General features: G+C 32.1%; 2 protein-coding genes across 2 annotated transcripts; one reads left to right on the top strand and one right to left on the bottom strand.

Moving 5' to 3' along the window:
- Window positions 1-2,024: 2,024 nt before the first annotated feature.
- On the bottom strand, window positions 2,025-10,478 carry GluRS-m (putative glutamate--tRNA ligase, mitochondrial). The gene is made up of 6 exons (XM_088232853.1): window positions 9,918-10,478; window positions 8,497-8,692; window positions 6,883-7,097; window positions 5,415-5,530; window positions 4,664-4,773; window positions 2,025-2,873 (listed from the first exon to the last, which is right to left on the bottom strand). Exons 1-6 carry the CDS (start codon window positions 10,256-10,258, stop codon window positions 2,307-2,309), a joined length of 1,545 nt encoding a protein of 514 aa, XP_088088979.1. The 5' UTR covers window positions 10,259-10,478; the 3' UTR covers window positions 2,025-2,306.
- Window positions 10,479-10,516: 38 nt separating this feature from the next.
- On the top strand, window positions 10,517-21,461 carry SCCRO (defective in cullin neddylation 1 domain containing SCCRO). Its single transcript, XM_088232855.1, has 3 exons — window positions 10,517-10,612; window positions 10,783-11,382; window positions 19,475-21,461. The coding sequence occupies exons 1-3, from the start codon at window positions 10,610-10,612 to the stop codon at window positions 19,649-19,651; spliced, it is 780 nt and encodes a 259-aa protein (XP_088088981.1). The 5' UTR covers window positions 10,517-10,609; the 3' UTR covers window positions 19,652-21,461.
- Window positions 21,462-21,793: the final 332 nt, after the last annotated feature.

The raw sequence follows: 21,793 nt of genomic DNA, 5'->3' as shown, positions 1-21,793 counted from the left end.
TGCCTCGACTCGCTAGAAAATCCGTATTGAGTCGGGACAGTATCACTGATGATACGAGGAATATAAAATCATAAGAAATAACTGAAATTTAATTCAAAACAAATTAATTAATTAAGTAATTAAACAAATTAAAATGTTGTTTGAACTTAAAACATTATTGCACTAAATAGATTGACTTATTACTATAATAAGTGGAATTACCAATTCTGATCATGGGGTCCGTTTTGCCAATGATCAGTGGCATTCGATTTAACAAGAACCTATCCAATGTTGAATGTTTGTGCCATCCAATGTGCCAGTGGCGACGGTGGGAGTGGCAACAAATACGGAAAATACTATCGCTAATATGCTAATATTCATTGGGGAAAAAATTGACATCAAAATGTGACAATTATCAAATATTACAAATACGGGAGTTGATGAATATAGAGGTTCTACTGTACTATGTAAATATGGTATTGAAATTGTGTTTTATTTATGGCTAAAAATATAAAATCTAAGGTATTTTAGTTTTATTAATTTTGTTCCTAAATCGTCATAAATTCCATTACTTGAAAAAATATTTATAAAATTATTTACGTTAGTTTTGTTACTAAATACTATGCTATGTTAGGTATTTTGGTAAAAAATATAATTATTCAGAGAAACTCACACCGTACAGAATACATTTGTGTTGTTTTTACATTTGTAATTATACAGAGGTTCATGATATGGCACATACGGTATTTTGTATAATAGGAAAAAATTTGTATGTTTTGTGAATTTTTTCCAAATTAGTCGAGAAAATCAGTAATTTTGTGACACTATCAAGGAGAGAAGTGTTGACGATGTGACACAGGCGGACAGGCTAGCAATCATGCTACCAATGCAGCACAAAACAAGACTTCCTTGTCTATTTTGCTGCATCGTGTCCCTGAGTCGTACCACATCTCCTTTAAAACGACCCCATAGCATTGTGTCCGTGAATGTGTTAATAAGAAAAATAATTTGTTTACAAATTTGCTGTGAATAAAACACTTTTACACATTTTTTTTATTATCTACATACACACAAGTATAAATAAGTTGTGATAAATTTTCAAAGTATATAAAAAAAAAAATCTTATTAAATAATTGGTAAATGTTAAAAACCACACAATTACTCATACATATATTTATTTTACTATGTATTTAACATATACATCGTATTTGGTTGTGTAATCCTACAAAATTATATAACAAAAAATATGTATTTACAATTTAAAATATGAGAACATGTATGTTTGAAACTCAAATAGTGACACTGTTTATGTTTAAAATCCGTGAGACTGTATGTTGAAAATACTCTTTATTTTAAATCGTGTCATTTTTCAACAATAGTTCATCGAGAATCCTGTGTATAAATGTTTAGTCTACAATATAATTTGCCTTAATTTCACAAAGTTCCTTTTTTTCAAATAGTCGCTTCTTATCGAAAATAGTCTTACTGTAACTTTGATTAAAAATAGAGCATTTTTATACTGTATTCGCTTGTACTATTTTCATCGATTGCTATTAAAAATATATTTATAAATGTGTTAGATGAAATAATGTTGATTTCTTAAGATTCGTCATGATAAGTATTGTATTCTGATATTATCCGAAATAAAAATCAACTGATATATTTAAAATGTGTTTTATTCAAAAATTTATAGAAATAATACAGATAAGATGTAGTAGGTATGTTATACATGGGGCCTATAATTCGTATTAATGTTTTTTTAATTCTTTCTGATTCAAAATTTAAGCAAAAGGATTGCATAAAAGAATGCAGCAAGATTTTAATTTTAAGAAGTGCGTCAGGTAAGGTAGTACTTAAAAATGATGGGCTCAATTTCGTATTGCTATATTTTCTGAATTGTATGAGGAATAATCCACATGGTAAAGAGCCGGCCTAAAAGGTATTTCTACAGGCATTAATTGGCCGCGCAGGTAGAAATACCTTTCTCACATAAAAAGTGTTAACTTCTGCTAAATTTTAGTACTACAATTTTCATTTTCCTTCCATTTATTTTGTGTGTCTTGTTTACAGTCTACACTTTCTTTTAAGTTTGCTTCTTTTCAATAATTATGGGTATCGTATCAGCAGAACCGCATATCGATGCATCCCTAATCTTCAACTCTATTTGGAAACTTAATTGTGAGTACTATCAAATGAAAATTACTTCATATTTGTCACTAGTTTGCAGTTTGAAATATAGAGTGAAGTCCATCATTTTGAATATCCCAATAATATTAAGTGATTGGCAGTTTTCATACACATGTTTCAAATGTTTGCTTATCTAATAACTATATAAAATAAGGTTCCCGTTTGATTCCTTTAGTAATTCTTTGAATAGTTCCCTCTTTTCCTAAAATTTCAATCATCTCTGCCACGCTCGGACCTTTTTCAATCCCGCTTAAAACACGCCTTAATAAATGCATCAATTCCTTAAATTCAACATCATGTTGACTACTAAATTCCTTAAGCAAATTCTTTAAATCATTCCTGTTATACTTAATTGCTTCATCATCTCGTAATCTAGAAATGAACCTCTCTAGAAGTTGAATACTCGAACTGTCTAAGAACTGTAAATGCTCGGGTAGAACCCATATGAAGGCTAAATTATCAGATACAAGGTCTTTTAAAGATGTCATTCTTCCGGAAGACCATTTTAACACAGATTTTATATGTTCAGGGTCACATTTGACATTTTGATTTTTAAAAGTATGTTTAATCATTCTTTCAACTTCGTCAACCAAACTATCCGGCCGGGAGTCATCCTTCAGTTGTTCAATTATTTCAAGGCGGTTGCATTCTGTGAGCAGATCTGGATTGAGACGACTTGAATTCGGGTTGACGAGATTAAGTTGAAACTGAAAAACAAGCATATGCAAGCTTGGTAGTGTTTTTCTGGGTTTAATTTAATAAAATGATTATATTTGAAGAACTATCTTTGTGATTTTCTGTCAAATAATTTTACTCTGTGCATATTGAATTTGGCGAATTTACTCGAAATAAACATATTTTTGAATTCAAATTTATTTTAAATTTATAACAAAATTGGTTGATTGACCTTGATTGGACTTCAAATAATTACAATATAAAGATTTATTTATTAGTGTTTTTTTTTATTAAGGTTATTTACAATAAATTCACGACTCTACTTTCATATTCATGTGGCACTTACTAGTGTAAAGTTGGGATTTACAGTCGTGTTAAAAAAATTAAATTAATAAAACGGTGATGTACCATACTCTGTTAAAAAAACACAAATAATTATTATAATGAATAACCACAAAGTTAGTGCTTCAAATATAAACTTTACAAATAATTATATTTAGTGAACGCGCATTTGCGGTCGCAGGCCCTATAACATGGAATGCTCTCCCAGCAGAGGTGCGAGGCTGTGAAAGTGAAGTGATGTTTCGGAAAAAACCTAAAACCCACTTGTTCTCTAAATCATTTGAATAAATCCGTAGCATGTGACAACAAAATAAATTGTTTTAATTAAATTACAAAGTTAAAAGCTTCAATTAAATTAATTTAACAATAGAATCACTATGTAAAGCGCCCTTGAGGTATTTTATTACAAAAATGGCGCTATATAAGTTATCCATAATAATAATAATAATAATAATATCAAATACAGTTGAAAGCAGTGATGTACCAATCAATATTTTGTTTTTAAAAAATATATTTTCATATCGTTACTTAACCTTAACTGTTCCAATATAGAAATCAAATCAAGAAAGTTTATTGAAAATTTAAAAAGGATAGCCTCCGTTACTTAAATTGCAATGTATTAATATTTCACTTTAGTGGTTTTATTTCTTACCTACTTGTTATTTTATGTTATTTTTATGCTTTGATTTACAATACAATATCAACAAATTACAATACTGATTTTTTTTATTTAAAATGTATGTAAATTAATTTAAATTTATTTTAGAACTTCTTATTTTCTCTTTTCTTTTCTTTAAAAACAATTAGTTTCTAATAATAAATACAAAACTTTAAAAATCATAGCGCTGATAATACGATGCATATTTTTTTTATAATTAATAAAAGTTTTTTTTTTTTTTAAACATTGAACTACCTCATTCTGTGACCCAATGATTTGGGTCGCAACGCCGGTGCCGATGATGGGAATGATGACGAATACGGAAAATACTTACAAATATGACGAATAAAAATTGTCATCAAAATGTGACGATTATCGAATATTATGAATATGGGGGTTGAGGAATATAAAGGTTCCGCTTTACATTTTTTTTTAAGTTAAAAGAAATTCTATTTGTGTTCTTAAAATTTACCCAATTATTTCAATTTTGTGGCACTTTAGTCAGATTGCTTAAAAAATGGGAATCAAGTTACAATAGATTTAAACTTGGACTCTGACCCATTAGTCCGTGATACTACTACGGTACCACAACACGGTTCATACATAAGGGGATAAATCCGGAAGATTTCAAAGAACACCAACTTCTGAAGGTTACGAAAAGTACCGAAACTCCATTCCCACGCGGGAATTTGGCTGTGGTGGTCAGAAAGACGTGATAATACACATAAACTTCTAAATCCAAATGCCTCTGGGTAAGCCAATGACATCAGTCTGAAAAAAGTTTTCTTCCGAAAGTGATAGATTAGTATATTGAAGACATACCATTGAAGCAAGTTCATCCATAGTAGTCGCTCTCATTCCTTCTCCAGGAACTCTAGAGAAGCCTCCTCCAGCTAATGTCACATAGTTCACCAGGGCGGCTGGTAGTATTCCTAAAAATAAGTATTCATTTATGTATTTATGCCTTTTACATATTTTTTTTGGGAATAATGTTCTCTCACTAGGATACCCCATGCCTTGCTACTTTTTTGAATTGAATGGCAATTTTTATTTAAAATATCGACAATAAAAGGGCTAAGTGAGTGATGCGCCACTATAGGCAAAATTGAGTTATATAGTCGTTGGGTTTCTGGCACAAGTTGGTAAGTAGATTTTCAAAAAATAAGATATCTTTGTAACTTGCATCAAATGATCTTTGTTGAAAATAAATAAAAATATTTCGTATTTTATAAATTTAAAACATAATATTTTATGATATTCAACTTGCAGTTTTATTTGTATTGTTGATTTGGCACAAAATAAACATTTATGCTGTTGTTTAATTTTATTAAATCTTAATTTTATCAGTCAGTTCGGAGAAATGCTTTGAGCTGGTCGCAAGTAGGTTTGATTGTAAAATTTAAAAAAAATATAAGGGAGAATGTGGAGTCCTCAGTCGATGTACATAAAATACCTAGTGTCAGTATGCTAGTTTGTGTCTTGAGCCTTAATTGTTTGCAATCCACTTTAAGGCGCATCGCATCGGTCATTAAGCCTTTTTACCGTTGAAATGATATATTTTTCACATTCTGACCTCTTTTACGATACTCTTCCACTCGAATATCGTCTTGTCGCTTGCTGAGTTTGGTTCCATCTGCATTCATGATAAGTGGGAGGTGAGCGTAGGCTGGAGGCTCCCAACCAAAAGCTCTGAAAATAAAATAATAATTGAAGACATGAGTATTATAAATATTGTAATGTGTTATGTGATGAAAACAAAAAGCAGAGATATCTGGGGTTAAACACCAGTACAATTATTTATAACATAACACCTTCATTCGTTCTCAAAATCGGTTTTCTGCTACTTTTTGATGGTGCAGTTGGATTTATGTGAAAGGGTTGTACATAAAATCTTAATTTATGTAAAAAAGTATATTTTTTCAAATTCGCAACATAACGCAAATTCTAATAATAGATTTCTCTGGATTGTGCGCAGTCCGTCTAAATAGGTACAACTTGTTTTAAGGCAGACATTTTTTACATGCAAGGCAAAATAACAATAAAACATGACTAGTAGTGCATCTAATATGTAAGCTGGAATTATCTATGCTATTATTTATAAATATATTTAAGTAATTCTTCCAACTTCTTTTGTCCTAACATACATTCACTCTACATGTCCCAACCAAAGCAGCACTTCCTTCCTTGATTTTGTCGATTATGCTTATCTCACCATTAAATAATGAGCAGATCTCGAAATTTATGCACCTATCATGTACATATAGTTTTACCACACATTCAACGGAGAGATCGCATTTCGACAGTATTTGGCCTGCTTTCATCCTTGTTTTTTATAATTCTATACTTCGCTTTCGTACACCAGATTTCCACTGTAAGCTGCTAATGGAGCTTCTCGCTACTATCCGTGGCCCCGTTATAGGTCCTGTCGGATATACAGATCTGGTGGCTTCCAAAAAGAATTTTTAAGGCTTTTAAAAAGTTTTGTAATCATTTCGGCGAATCGATCATGACCAATTGGTTTAATCCCAGTCAGTAAAGAATTCACTTCTCTCTTTTCTCGATCCAATGAAACGCATATTATGTACTTCTGGATTACCTTCTTTCATCACAAAGATGCTACGGCTACCAGATTACTCCTTTGGCAGCTTTTTCGTTCGGCAACAAGCAACTTTTCCGTGTATGTGGGCATCGCCAAGGAGACATGTCCTCAAATACGGTATGCTGTATGTGTACTGCTAATTTTACCTCCCAAGGCAAACATTTATTTTCTAAGGTTGATTTTAGTTCCCCGTTCACCTTGTTCCCGACACCACCCTCCTTTTAATATCTTTCTCGGTATTCATATATTTTAATAAAATGTATTATATATTATGTAGTGTGTATAACAACCCTATTTTTATTAAAAATGTTTTCCACCAAAAAGTCTCTAGACTGGTAAGTCTAGACTAGAAATCTAGTCACACTGAGGCAACGAAGATTATAACATGTAAATTTTCTGCAGCACGAAAAGAAATAAGATAGAAAACTGGATACCGACTTACCTATACATAAGAATATGTTTTGTGGTTGATATTTGCCACTCGACTCCTCTAAGGACATGTGATATTTCCATTAAGTGATCATCGACAACATTGGCAAAGTGATATGTTGGATAACCATCAGTTTTCATTATCACGGGATCGCCCTCCATCTCGGAAATATCGTAAGCAATGCTGCCGTAGACTAGATCATCGAAATATTTGCAGTCAGAAGTTAGCTGAAAATACAGTTTTTTGCTTATATTTTGGTTTTTATTTTTATTATTAAAGGTTTTATATTTACATATTACGATAACAATTTATAAGTATATTTGTGACCATTTCTTAAAAATACATACAGCAAATTCTATAATTATGTAATGCATCGGGTCAAAAACAGCTATTTTTCTACAGGCTCATTCAGGCTGACGTGCTTATCAAGGGAAAAATACTTTAAAAATTCCTGCATTGTTTGGAAAAACTTACAAAAAACAACAAATTTTAATTTTTCGCTCAAAGTACATGAGTAACTTTTTTTACTTTGATCCATCTAAGAACTCCATTTTTGTTGCGTGATGATAGAAAAAATATATTTAAAGACATCTTGAGTATCCGCAAAAGGCAATTATTTTTAAAAATTGTAGTAAAAACAGGAGATTTTTACCATTTAAAGTTTGCAGCTATTTGCCCATTTTACTTATCTTTAAATTATATCTTAAAAATTAGTAAATAAGCCACTAGATAAATACTAATTTTTAAAAAACTGAATACAATAAAACAGATTGCTATCAATAATGAGAACTTAATTAATAAAATATTAAATCAAAAACAAAAATGCAAACTTATAAATAAATATTTATATTTTCCTCCCACAATAAATAAAGCAAGCCCACCTCAACAATGGCGATGGTTTCTTTTTATAAATATCAATTTTTCTAAACAATTATCTAATTCCCTACCATCAAACATTAAACCTGCATTCTACACAACTAATAACATGGGAAAATTGTTAAAAAAATTACGAAGACAATGTCCATAAACATAATAAATCTGGCATATATCAATGAAATTGTGATGATTTCGATTCAATCTACATTGGAAAAACTAAAATAAACTTCAACATTAGAGCAAAAGAACACTTAAGGTGCCTAAATAATAATAATATTTCTGAATTCGCTAACCATTTGATAGAAAATAATCATAATTTTAATAAAGACACAGGATTAAAAATTGTTCATGATGAAAATAAAATATTAAAATTAGACAACTTGGAAATCTTAGAAATTAAAAAAGCGATTCATACATAATAAGAAAAAAAACAAATGAACAATATTTTATTTAGTCCACTCTTGTTTAGTTTTGAACATATTCTCTCAAATTACGCTTCTCATCATTAAAAGACAAAAATATTTGATGTATTAGTTCCATATGTGTAGAATAATACTGATAGAATAAAATAGGATAGAATTCATTAGTTAAGTAAACCTTGATAAAGAAGCGTGTATAGCTTTGAAACCGGTCGGTAGAAAAAATAAAAAATGAGTGGTTAAAAACTAAGTTGTTTTATTTTAATGAAAAACCAAAAAGTTAAAATTTATATTTTCGTGCATTTATTATTTTTATTATGTCGATCCTTACCTTAAATCTAATACAGTTTGGGTCTTCATTATCGACTTTCTTCTCAACATCGGCTGCCGATAGGTGGCGACACCTATTGTCATATTTAGGAACCTGCCTATTACGAAGAGCGTCACGTCTCAACAGATCCAATCGTTTATCTGAACAAAAGCATCTGTATGCTGATCCGTTGGCTAGTAATGTTTGAACTTGGCTCCTAAAATATTTTTTTTAAATTTACAAAATACGCCATTCTTCAAATTACATTAATAGTGAATAATCTCGGTAGAAGTTTACTTCATATTTTTTATTTACACATGCATAGGTACTTAAAAGGTAAATAATTTGACATATCATTATATCCTCAACTCCATGAGACTTCTAACCTGTAATGTAATGACTGTGTTGAGTTAGGATAAATATTTTCAAAAATAGAAGCATATTGGAAAAAACAATCATATTAGATATTTTTTCAAAAGAGATGAAGCTGTTGAGAATATGTAAGTTTGGGCATTTGCAGAGCTTATGATCTGTTATCGGCTGGGTTAAGTGATAACTTTACATAATGTGTTACATCCGCTACTCCGCCAATGGGTACTTGACTTCCGTATTCATATATTGCATTTTTCGATTATCTATATAGCTTGATTTAAATATGAAATTTTGAAGCGTGTTGGCCTACTATAAAAAATGATCTATGGAGGAAAATAGCGACATCTATTGTTGGAAAGGGGTAAGTTTTTAAAGATGAGAAATCTTTATATTTGAGTGGTTTCCAAGCTGGACAACAACTTTCTCAACAGCTTCATCTCTGTTGAAACAATATTTTTAATATTGATGCATAAAAATCCAGAATTTGTATACAAAAATTTGAAGATAGCCAAAACATTGTTAATATGTTAATAACGGTCGGGTTGTGGTCCCGTGGCTAGTGTCTCGGACTCACGGCTCGAAGGTCCGTGGTTCGAATCCCACTCTACCCCAACTTGATTCCCATTTTCTAATAGTGAGTTATTTACAGCTCGTCGAAAATGGCCTTCAAAATTAAATATTTTGGGTATATCATAAGAATGCAAATATTTATTTTAAAAAAAAAATTAAAAAAAACAATTATACAAATGAAACCTTTGAGTCAAAGCGTAATAGAAAAATGATTATACATAAATGGAATAAGACAGATAAAGCATAATCAGAAAAACAGTTATGTAGAAACGAGTAAACACCGGATTCAGGTGAATAAGTTCCACATGCCGTGTAAAAAGAAACCATTAAAAAAAGTATACTAAGATAAAGAATAATGGTGAATACAAACACCATTCAGGCACTTAATGGCAATATTCAGTCAAATTGAGGATTTAAAATCTGTAAAATATTAATGAAGATTGTATTGTGATTGATTACAGAGACAAAACCATTTTTTTTTTAATAAAACACATACATACTGATAGATATCCAATCTTTTGCTCTGAACGTAGGGCCCTTTCTGCCCTCCCTGAGTCGGGCCCTCGTGGCAATAGATTCCCGCCCAGTTCAAGTTTTCTATCAGCCCGTCCATGGCTCCCGGAACAATCCTCGTTTGGTCGGTATCTTCAATCCTTAAAATCATCTTGCCCTTTTTCGAGAGGGCGAATAAATAATTATACAGGGCCGTTCTCAAACCACCCAGGTGCAGATGTCCTGTAGGGCTAGGCGCGAATCTCACTCGAACTTCTTTTGTTTTGTAAGATCGAGTAAAAATATTTGATGACCAAAATCTGCGATTGATAAACCTCTGTCGTAGCATTTTTAAATATACTCATTTACAATTGTCGGGTTAAAACACTAACATCACTCAACTGTTAATTTTCAAAGTAAATCGAAGTAGTTGAACTCGCTTAATGTTGAAAGAAAATAAATAATAAATTCTGCAAAAAAAAATTTTTGTTATTATTTTTGTCAGTAGAAATGTCGCTACCGATTTGACGTTTGAGTTGGCGCTCTTCAAACAGGTTAGGTCATATGTCAAAATTTGTAGGTTAGCTGTCGCTTTCAGAAATTATACAATTTCTTTCTGTTGGTACCGTGATTTTTACGCGTTCAGATGTCTGGCCTTTCACCCTTGTTTTTGTAGTGTAAATTTATTAATTTTGCAAAAATGGTGAGTTTACTCATATTTTACAATTGCGGTATTATCGATACGCCGTTTTAATCAAACGAACGACCACATAATAATGCCGTCATGTCGCTATAACGTTTTTGGCACGGGCCTTTTAACTAACCTGAAGTTGTTTGTACGAAAACTGATTGATGCCTTGTTTTCTTTTCCAGCACAAATTAAAATCATCACAGAGAGACAAAGTTAAGAAATTTGTCGCTTTTACGCAAACAACGGAGAGCACGGCGATATTCTGCTTAACCCAAAACGACTGGAAATTGGACCTGGCCAGTGACAACTATTTCCAGAATCCGGATGCGTACTTCAAGGAGTCCGCCAAGACTTCTGTCGACAGAAAAAAGCTAGAATCGCTGTTCGTGAAATACAAAGACCCGCAGGAAAGTGAGAAAATTACCGTAGATGGCGTGATGAAGTTTTTGGATGATCTAAGTCTTAGTGCAGAATCAATATTAGTGCTTATTATCGCCTGGAAGTGCAAGGCCGCGGTGCAGTGCGAGTTCTCCCGAGAGGAGTTTCTCACGGGGATGTTGGACCTCGGGACGGACTCCATCGACAAACTTAGGGCCAGATTGCCGACCTTAGAAAATGAAATTAAAGATGTGCAAAAGTTTAAGGAGTTCTATCATTTCACATTCAATTACGCCAAGAATCCCGGCCAAAAAGGCTTGGACTTAGATATGGCGATAGCTTACTGGAATATTGTACTGAGAGGAAGATTCAAATTTTTAGATGCCTGGTGTAAATTTTTAGTGGTAAGTGAAAATTATTGTTTTCTTCATCACACTACACCTTCCCGCACCCGGTGGTGCATATTAGAAATCAAGTGGGGATTAGTCAGCCTTGTAGTGTGTTGGCTGGTGATTCCTGGCGGAATCGACATGGAATATGTTAACCCTAGATTCATAAACTATATTTAGGGTTACGTTGTTCATCAACATATGTCTCTGATACACCTTACTTTTAAGGTCACCTAATTTAATAAATACGGGAGATATTGAAAAAAATCTACAGAGATGAATTAGAAAGAATCAGAGCATTCTAGGCATAAACTACCGCGATGGTCCATGCACGTTGCACGCCGCTTGCTGTGACAGTTTTATTACTTGAGGGTTTATGAGAGACATGTGTTTATGAATCTAGGGTTAATTATGCCCACATAGAATATATGTAATTTTGTTTTTTTTTTTTTAATAATTCAACAAAAACTTTTAGGCAAAGTTCTATTAAGTCCATTTTATTTTTATGTATCTTAATTTTTAACAACAAAGAATAAGTACTATTACTAAAAGCAATATTTCCAGCCATCCAAAAAACAGACCAGTCAAAAGAAGAGCTGATCGGTACTTAAAAACTAAATATATATCAATAGATACATACATGAAATAGGTTATTAATTTTTAAAAAGCTGCTGTTTTTTAATGGGGAGATAATGCTCGCACAAACAAACTTATGTAAAAGTACATTATGTCATACATATTAAAGGAAGAGGAATGTGGGAACAGGTGAGTTTGGAAAGAAAGAGAAAGAGGAACCTGAGACATTGTTTCAATTTATATCAGACATTTTTTTTTAAACGAGTCACGACATATTTCTGGTCATGCGGTTACAACAGAAGATCCCAGCTGAATGCTCATACGAAGTATACCTGTAATTTGAATTATTTAATACCAAAAACACGTATGACTTTCGCTCGGAGAAATTTCTCTTTCGTTGCCCTAAGAGTGTTCAATGTCCTGAATGAACATATTAATTATTTAATTGTGATTTAATTGACACATGTGATTTAATTTTTATTTTCAAAATTCTAAATAATATGGTTGATTCGCCGTATCTTTTACAAATTATTGATTTCCGGTGTCCTCTTCGCTATACCAGATTAAATTCCCTTTTTTATATACCAACTTGTAAAAACAATTATACCTCGAATTCATTCATTAGACTTACCTGTAGAAATTATAATGGACTCAGTATTGATGTAGACATTTTTAACTGCACGTTGCATTTATACAGAAAATTTCTTCATGGGGTCGATTATTTGGGATAGTTGCTGAATGTGCATCTCGAGTGGTTTATGTTATGTATATGTGCCGCATGTAATGTATATGTTTGTGTATGTTTTATATGTGCATTTATGTGTGTGTGCGTGGATGGCTCGGAGTGTGCATTCGGTATTTTTATTTATTTTAATTTATTACCTCCATGGAAAACGCAAATGTTGACAATTATTCTTTTCTCTCTTGGAATTCTTATTATTTTTTTTGTCACATTTAATGTTTATATCTTTTGCATAATTTATGAAAACTTAATTGGTTTTTTTTATGTTAAAAAATTGTTGTTTTTAATACTTATTATGTATGACTATATGTTTTCTGAATAAAATAAAAAAAAAAAATAATTTAAGTTCTCCAAAACAAGTTGAATTTCGTTTTTGATTTTGAAGGGAAGAGACCATTCCAGGAGACTGCTGCGAGTTGTTGCTAAGATTTATGTATAATACTATTAAGCGTGTCGTCCAGATGTTTGTTAAATTTGAGTTTTTATAGTAGTTTTTATTTGTAGTATTGTTTAATAATATGCATGCTTCCACCTTCTATTATGTTCCTTCTAGAACAACTAGACCCTCTGATAATTTCTATATTCGGAATATTAAAACTAATCATTGGAAACATTCTACGATCCCTCGTATGTGTGAAGCATTTGACAAGAATTTTCATAGTCTTCATATATTTAACACTCCATATAATAGGTACAGAAAAGAACTAATAGGCTTGATTCAGAATAACAGAGAATAGACATTTTGTCTCTTTTCTTGTTCTTAATCATTAAATCAAATGCAATTTTCCACTCCTACTTTCCTCCAATCATCCTTCACCACTCCTTATCAATTTCCTTCTTTTCCTTCCCACTATCTCCTTGTTTTGTCCACATTTCTTTTATTTTAGTATATAGTATATAGTATATTTATATTTATACTTTATGTACATAGTTTAAACGGTCGTCGCTTTATTGTTATATAATTTAGTGAATATATATTATTGGATGGCAGGCCTTACACTGTATACATTTTTTTTGGTTTTTATTTATATTCATTTAACCTGTATTCGAAATAAATAAAATAAAATAAATTAAATGTTTTGTCCCAATTCAACACAAGGCCTCATAGAGTTAGAAATACGTTATTATTTTTTTTGTTATAAATAAATAATTTTTTTTTTAAAAAACCCTGAAAAAAGGGGAAAATATATTTTACAATTCGAAAAAAAAAATTAATGGAAGGTTAAGGTTCTACGGGTATTTTTTAAAATAAAACAGTGCTTTTTTAAAAATAAAACAATGCTTTTTTTTATAAAACAATGCTTATTTCACAAAATTCCATGATTGTCAATGGTACCTCGTTGCTATATGTACCATTTTATGTTTAAATAAAACTGTTTTTTATATTTTTCGTTTGTACGGTATATGTCTTTTTACGTGGTCACAATTAATTTGTTTAAAGGTGGTTTAGCACTGTAATATTTCGCTGTCCCTGGACCGGTACCTGAAGCGTAAGACTGATCGCCTTACCTCTATGTAAAAGATGATCAAGGTACGCTGCATTTGGTGTTCCAATATATTGCCCTATGCACTATCGAGTGCAGATATAGGGGTGATGATAAAAAATGTATTAGTGCCTGTCAGTGAACCAAGTAAACATGCCATTTTTATTTGTGTTAGTAAGCACATATGAATATTTTATTTAAAAACTTTTTGTCACCCACGCATAAACAAAGGCTATTGAAGATTTAAATGGACTATATTTGGCAATATCATCGATGCCCTGGTAATATCTGTTAAGCGGATAGGCGGTGGCTGGAAATTTTTATGAACAGATATTTAAACTGTATCTGAATATTTTTACTGCATCTGGTGGACCGTCTAAAAGATGGAGAGACGGTTGGATCTCAACTTCCTGAGAGAAGCATATTTCTGCCATAACAGATCTAAACGAAGAAGAAGTAGAATGAAGAAGAAGAGGTATTTGAACATTGTCTGTAACTCTCTCACAAATTTGAAAAAGACAACTGACAATCAACATTTTGCTGTCCCGCACCCCAAAACTGAACTGATTTGGTTGTTTTTTTTTTTTTTTAAGAGTAGCTGAATGAGATTTTCGGTTTTGGCATCATTTCCATTTGTCAAAATTATTTATCATATTTGTATACCGTCCGTCCGCAGAGAGAGATAAGGGCCCTTTTATGGGGTTTTTGGTGGCCCTGGCTCCCATAAGAAATAATTTACCATAAAAGCAAAACAATAGGGATAACGCCAATGGTAAATATATGCAGCGACAATGTTAAAGCACTTTTGATCTACACATTTATTTAACAAAGCAAGCTTTGGATTAAATACACAGCGTTGCAAATGTCAAAGTGACATTTATATGTCAACACTTATTGACAGCTCTTCAAGCTTCCTAGATACTGTAGTGCAGCAGAAATGTTTCGAGAAGGTAAGGTTCCTTCTTTCCATTATCTCCTGAAATGCGGGATCCGTCAGTTTCAGGCGAGAGTCGGTAAAACAAAGAACCTCCTGATTCGTGCTGTCTAACCATGGCTAAATCCGATAATCAATCTGAAGCGGTTGGACTTGTTAAAACCTGGAACATAAGATATAGTATAAAAACTTAACTAGTGGTTTTTTAAAGTCCTACAAGCATTGACAAATTAAAACATAGACGCGCCCTTTAGAGAAAAACATTTTAAAAAGTTGTGACACGAAAACGTACCTATAGTTACTGAGTTTGTTTATTTACACCATGGCTGCATTCAACGAGCAGGCATATGCTACCAAAAATTGTAGGATACTCATTTTTGGTACAAAAAGATGTTAGTATTTTAACGTTAACAATCAACTTTCGTTTTTGGTGGATCCTAATCAAATTCTTTTCTCAAATTCCTTATAATTTCGACCCATTTATTATGGGAATGCAAAAATAATACCTAACGTTTATTATATTTTAAAGATGTATTCCTATTAGTGCACCCCTGTAACTAAGAAGAGCTTGCGCCTTTATTTGAATATGAATTGTTTTAAGTTTTGTTAATCATCGTGAACAAATATTTAACAATGAAATGGTACTCAATCTTTTTTACAATGTTTATCCGAAACGCTTTAATGACACAAGCAGGCATTTTGGTTTCGATTATAAACATCACGCCTGGCTGGCGGTCGAAGAATGACTAAATACGCGTTGGGCATGGCTGAATGTTTGGGCACGAGTTAAGTGTCATCATTTTTGAGGGCTCGGAGCATGTCTATATGTATTAATATATCAATCCGTACAATTTTGTATTTCTCTGCAAAAATTTGGACTTGCTCACAATATGTTTAAATCTATGCATCTTACAAAAGCTTGTGTCTTATGTCTCAATAATATTGCACAGTAATTGCTTGACTGGAGTTTACTTGCCAAAAAATATTGGCAACTATCGAAGTACACAATCACATATTTTGTCAGTTGGCATTTCTTTTAAAATACCATTCTGTCTGCTTGTTTTTTTTTAGTATTTTATTTATTTAGTTGTTATACTGGGTATGGGTACCTTTTTATTATTAGGGATCGTGGGTTGAATTCTGCAATAATTTAAGGGACAAAGTGTAAATTGTTCATGAGGGTAAATGAAACATCAAAATCAATCGTATTTCTAGTTTTTGTTAAATAAAACAAGAACTCAATTAGTATTATAGCGAACATTGTATAATATAAATTTATATATTGGGTGTAACATAAGTTATGTGGATTTTTTCCAAATGAAGAGAACACAACAACAAAAAAAATTACAATGAACTCATAAATTATTTTACATAATTTTCGTTCAAATCATGGATATCACGCCGAGGAAAAGGGAAAAAATTATAACCTTAAGTTAACATACATCAATGGCTCAGAAGGAGATTGTGAATGAGTGTTTTGTGAGTCAGGGAGCAGTCAGCAAGATTATTAAGCAGAAATAAGCAACAGGGTCAGTAGAAGCAAAGAGTATTGGGAAATTTATTTATTTATTTTCTTTTATTTAGGAAACATACAGTACAGTTACAAAGTTTTATATTTTATATAGTTAGACTTAACTCTAATGGACCAGTGAAGTTTCCATATTATAAAGTAATTATATGTAGATTATTAATTAAAGTACAAAAAAGAGAAGGAAAAAAAAACATAAATAGAAGTTGTTTAAAAATTAAAATTAAAGTTAAAAAAAAGGAGAAAATTTGTAAAAGTAATTAAAAGTTAAGAATTAAAATAAAGAATGAAAAACATGCTCAGATGTAAAAATAAAAATAAAATGTGGAAGAAACCGGAAAACTAGTGTCTGAGATGAAATATCTCAAATCAGAAATAGTTATTTCAACAATGTTTTGAGTATGTTCAAATGCTTGCAGACTGGCTGGATTCTCTCCCTAGGGAGTTGTTCTTATTTAAATTTGTTGCAACAGTGAAACCATTTTTTAGAAGGGAATATAGGAGTCTAGGCATTTACAGGGCTTATGACCTGTCATTGGCTGGTTTAAGTGACCACTTAGCACTCTGTGTAACATTCACCATTCTGCCTATGTTTGAACATCCACATTTCCTCAACTCTTCCATCTGTTGACTTTTGTGAAGTAAAAGAGCTGAAACCTTTATCATGTGGGCTTATGACAGGCCATAAGCCCTGTAAATGCCTAGACTCTCATATTCCCTTCTCAAAAATGTTTTCCCTCTCTGTTGCAACAAATTTAAAACAGAAATAGTTATGTTCTTAATCCTTCATTATTTTACATATTTTACCTTCAATTAGTCAATAATTCATAGCATCTTCACTGTACACTGCGCAAATATCGCGAGTAGCATTGGCAGCTTTATTCCCTCAATTAAATGCGAACAGAAGGAGGTGTTGAAAGTGCTTTCTTTCATCTACTTGACATTCCATTTTGAAGGCTTGTAATCAAATAAAATAATGTATGTAACGTTTTTGCGTTATAATATGCGAACACAATATCTTGTAGAGCAGAAAATCTTCTTTCCAATGATGTATATATAACCTTTGCCATTTTATTTAACTTTTGGTGCTCATTTTTAAATTGGAAAAATTGCAAAAAATGGACACAATTTATGTTAACTCCCTAATATTTAACAAGAATGAGAAATAATACAGTCGATTATATCTTTTATAATGATGTAATGGTATGATCAAAAGAAAGCAAAATTAAAAAAACATTTAAGATACCCCTAGGATGAAAACAGCTACTTTTTAAATCTAGAAAGACTTGCACCAAAAAAGTCCAGATCCTGTTGAGTTTACAATACGACACAATGGTGAATGCGAGCCATAGTTTGTGCTGTGCTAATTTAAGAACAACACACCATTATTTTGTAATCGGCTGATCAAAATATACAATCCCACTTGTTCCACTAATGATGGTATATCAATCAAGACTAAACATGAATATCGAGTCAATGTTATTTATGCATTTTTGTAGCTTTGAGATTTTTAATAATGACTATATCTCTGTATGAGTAGTCTCCCCTCTCGAGGCCAACTATCCATGCTACTTTTCTTAGCGCTGATTCAATTTTATTTATCCGGCCTACATAGCAAGGAGATCAGATTACGAAGGCTAGTAGCTTTGAGATTTTTAATAATGACTATATCTCTGTAAGTGTAGTCTCCCCTCTCGAGGCCAACTATCCATGCTACTTTTCTTAGCTCTGATTCAATTTTATTTATCCGGCCTACATAGCAAGGAGATCAGATTACGAAGGCATATTTATTTATTCATATTTTTCGCTTACAAACTATAATTAATAATAAAAATAATGTGACCTCACTGGGGTTTCCCGTGCCGAGGACACTTAACAATATACTTTTTTGAAATAATAAAAATATTGTATATTTTTAATATTCTAGAAGAGGATGGACAAGTGAGCATTAGAGTGTATTAACTGTAGATAATACATCAAAACAATAACTTAATACTTGACTGCATCTGAATAAATATGTTCTATTTTACAATCAAAGGAGATAGGTTTTTCAACTCGATAAAAATACATTACTTTTTCATATTTAATTCTAGCTAATTTGATGTGTACCAGATGAGCAAACAGTCATTTGTGTTTTCAATTATTTTAAGAATTTTTTTTGCATCTGCAAAAAGCCAAAAATGAATAAAGGAAAATGCATTTGCTACATCATTAATAAATCAATCAAAATGAAGGGGAGTGTGGTGGGCACCCTGAGGTACACCCAATGTAACATCAGTACCAACAAACAGTTACCAATCCTAACCTTTTGCCGTCTCCCACTTAGATAATATTGTACAAATGACAATAAAAGACCTCTTAATTCAAGAGCATGCATTAACAATGAGACTTTTATGAATATGTATTGTATTTTATGGGTGATCTTTTTGAAAAATGATGTGTTTATGTACTAGTAATGACAGTCCGTCATCATTCAGTATCATTTTTGTTGTGTAGTGCCAGAAACCATGTTGAGTTTAATTTAAGCCCGTCGTCTTTGTTTATGTTATTTGGGATTCTGTGTATTTCAATTGCCTCTTTTTTGTAAAGAATTTTATGGTTAACTTTATTGGATGCTTTCCATGTTTTTCCATTTTACTGTATCATTTCTTTATTTATTTTTACTTTTTAAACTATAAAACATAAAAAATGTGTCCTAACTGGAGTGACCCATTCCGAGAACACCTTACAGTATACTTTTAATTTTTTTACTGATGAGAATATTAATTGAAAATTTTACGTACGGACAAAAAGTTAACAAAATGTTGAAACAGAATTCTGAACTTAACCATTGTGAATTTCAGGAACATCATAAGAGATCCATACCGAAAGACACCTGGAACCTGCTACTAGACTTTGCCTCGCACATAGACGAAGACATGAGCAATTACGACGCTGAAGGGGCTTGGCCCGTCCTAATAGACGACTTCGTAGAGTGGTGCCTCAAGCAGGAGGGGGCTCGGGAGGCCCCTGCCTGCTAGGGGAGCCCCCTGTGTAAATAACTCTGTCTGACGACATCTCAAACACTCCCGGCATCCCGAACCATCTGTGCCAGATCTCGAAGTGAAGTGACGCAACTTAATATTCTGCCGCACATATTTTTCGAATGGCGACTGTTAAAACTTAATGATTTCGTGATTAATACATGAATTTCTACATTTTCTTTCTCGTCCCTTTGCAACTGACTGATTTTCTTTCAATATTTTTATTGTTTACACTAAAGCTTTTGATTATGATGCCACCCACAGTTTTGGAATAAATACTCTCACGATCGTGCCGTTCAGAAATTATTTTACAATCGCACGTTTGCGCGCTTTTGATATTGTGTTGGTAAAAAGTAAACCCACGCTCGTATGAATGCGATTGCAAAGGGTTATACAGCTTTGCTAGGAACGATTTAAAAATGTGGTTTATCGACGTTTGAAAGTTTGCTCCAGTTCATTCAGAAATTATATTCTTTGAATTGAATAAAAAATGCATGTTTTTAGATTTTTAGTTTCAAATTGAGATAATGCTGTTTAAACTTCCTTTTTCTGTCTTTTATATGTCAATTAACTGGTAACCCTTCCGTATATTTTGGTCAACTATACAAAAAAGGCATAGATTTTGTCTATGGATTTCACCTGTCAATCATTAAGCTATGGTTTCCTAGGAGAGCGAGCCGTCATGTAGCAGTGGGTGACATCATTAAAATTTCTCTACAAACCAGGCAGTGCAGGTTTCCTCGGAGCGTTGATTGTGAGCAGAAAATCAAACAGCGGTGACACCATTTGCAGGACGGCTGTCGTAGTGATACAAATAGTTGTGGAATGTTTTTTTTCGTGTAGCGAAGAACTTTTGTGCGTTTTAAAATGAGGCTAACGTGATTTAGACTATCAAAAATGACAGAATTTAGATTGATTTTGCAAGATGATCATGAAAAATTTGAAATTCGCTTTAATATTATATACACTCTGAAGCATGATTTTTAAGCATCTCTCTTCTCCAAATAACAATTTTCTACTTCCGATGATTCCCCATCTTCCACATGTACCTACTAATAATGCTATTATCTAGTTTTTCCAATTTCCGCCGCAGTATGTCTAAGTTTTATAAAAATAAGTCAGTAAAATTAGGTGATCATAGCCACTAGATAACGGCACTGCTCTCTTTAAGTTGACATCTGGTCACCGTTAAGCCGGCCGTATTGTTGCGCCCACCGCAGCACACATATCGGGGCCACTAAATAACGGCACTGCTTTCTTAAGAAACCATACCTTTTATCTCCGGGCAGAGATTGCCTGGTTTAAAAGAAGACTCGGTGCATAATATTAGTTTTAATAATCGGTGAAACTATTCAATCTTTTTTAATGTTTGTGACAGCCATTTTTCATTACAAGGGCATTATCGAAACCAGATATATAATTATGTGTAGTTAGACAATTTTAAACAAAAACATTGTCCACCAATCAGATAAATAACCAAACGTTTCCCGTAAAACTGGACATTCTTTTGTATAGTTTTTCGAATATGTTCTGTGGTATTTTTCTCTGCGCATATTTTTTTACATAGATTGCTACAAGGATCTACTAATAATTTCAATGTGGACTCGAGTAAATTTAATAAACAGCACATTCAACGTCATAATACTTTCTGAGCTTTATAACTTTGATATAATTATTTACAGTTATTTATTATTCTAACAACTGCTTTCACATAGCTACATTTCACGTACTGAAGCTGATCATCTCCAATATTTTGTTGACTTATAAAATTGTATCGAAGAACGCAGATTGCCTAATTTTTACAAAAGAGTAACATTTGTAACACCTGTAACATTTTTGTTTATAATTTTCTTTAGAGATACCTGTACAGATTTAATTAGATTATTTAGTCATATGTACATAAAGAAATCACATCCGTTGTAATATTATATGATTCTGATTGACGATAATTTATTAAATATCGTATATTGGCCTCGACTTCATACTTTCACTGCCAATCTCCTACTATTTAATAAAAAAAAATTCACCTGTGGTGGATCGTTGCAGACACATTATTATATTATAGATTTTTGTTGTTAATACAATTGACATATGTATGTGAAAGCAGTTTTGCGGTAACAAATCAATCAATCAAACCCC

The sequence above is a fragment of the Micrasema longulum genome, unplaced genomic scaffold, assembly GCF_059751315.1.
Source record: "Micrasema longulum isolate JH-2025_06_02 unplaced genomic scaffold, ASM5975131v1 h1tg001030l, whole genome shotgun sequence".
Lineage (NCBI taxonomy): Eukaryota > Metazoa > Arthropoda > Insecta > Trichoptera > Brachycentridae > Micrasema > Micrasema longulum.
Note: the sequence above shows the minus strand (reverse complement) of the source record. Positions and strands in the feature narration are given on the sequence as shown.

Excerpts from the sequence above, each read along its gene's own strand:
- GluRS-m (XM_088232853.1), bottom strand. The coding sequence starts at position 10,258 with ATGCTACGACAGAGGTTTATCAATCGCAGATTTTGGTCATCAAATATT. Across the intron at positions 7,098-8,496 it reads CAAACTGTATTAGATTTAAG|CTAACTTCTGACTGCAAATA; the intron begins GTAAGGATCGAC and ends CTGTATTTTCAG. Across the intron at positions 5,531-6,882 it reads AAACATATTCTTATGTATAG|AGCTTTTGGTTGGGAGCCTC; the intron begins GTAAGTCGGTAT and ends TTTTATTTTCAG.
- SCCRO (XM_088232855.1), top strand. Across the intron at positions 11,383-19,474 it reads CCTGGTGTAAATTTTTAGTG|GAACATCATAAGAGATCCAT; the intron begins GTAAGTGAAAAT and ends TGTGAATTTCAG.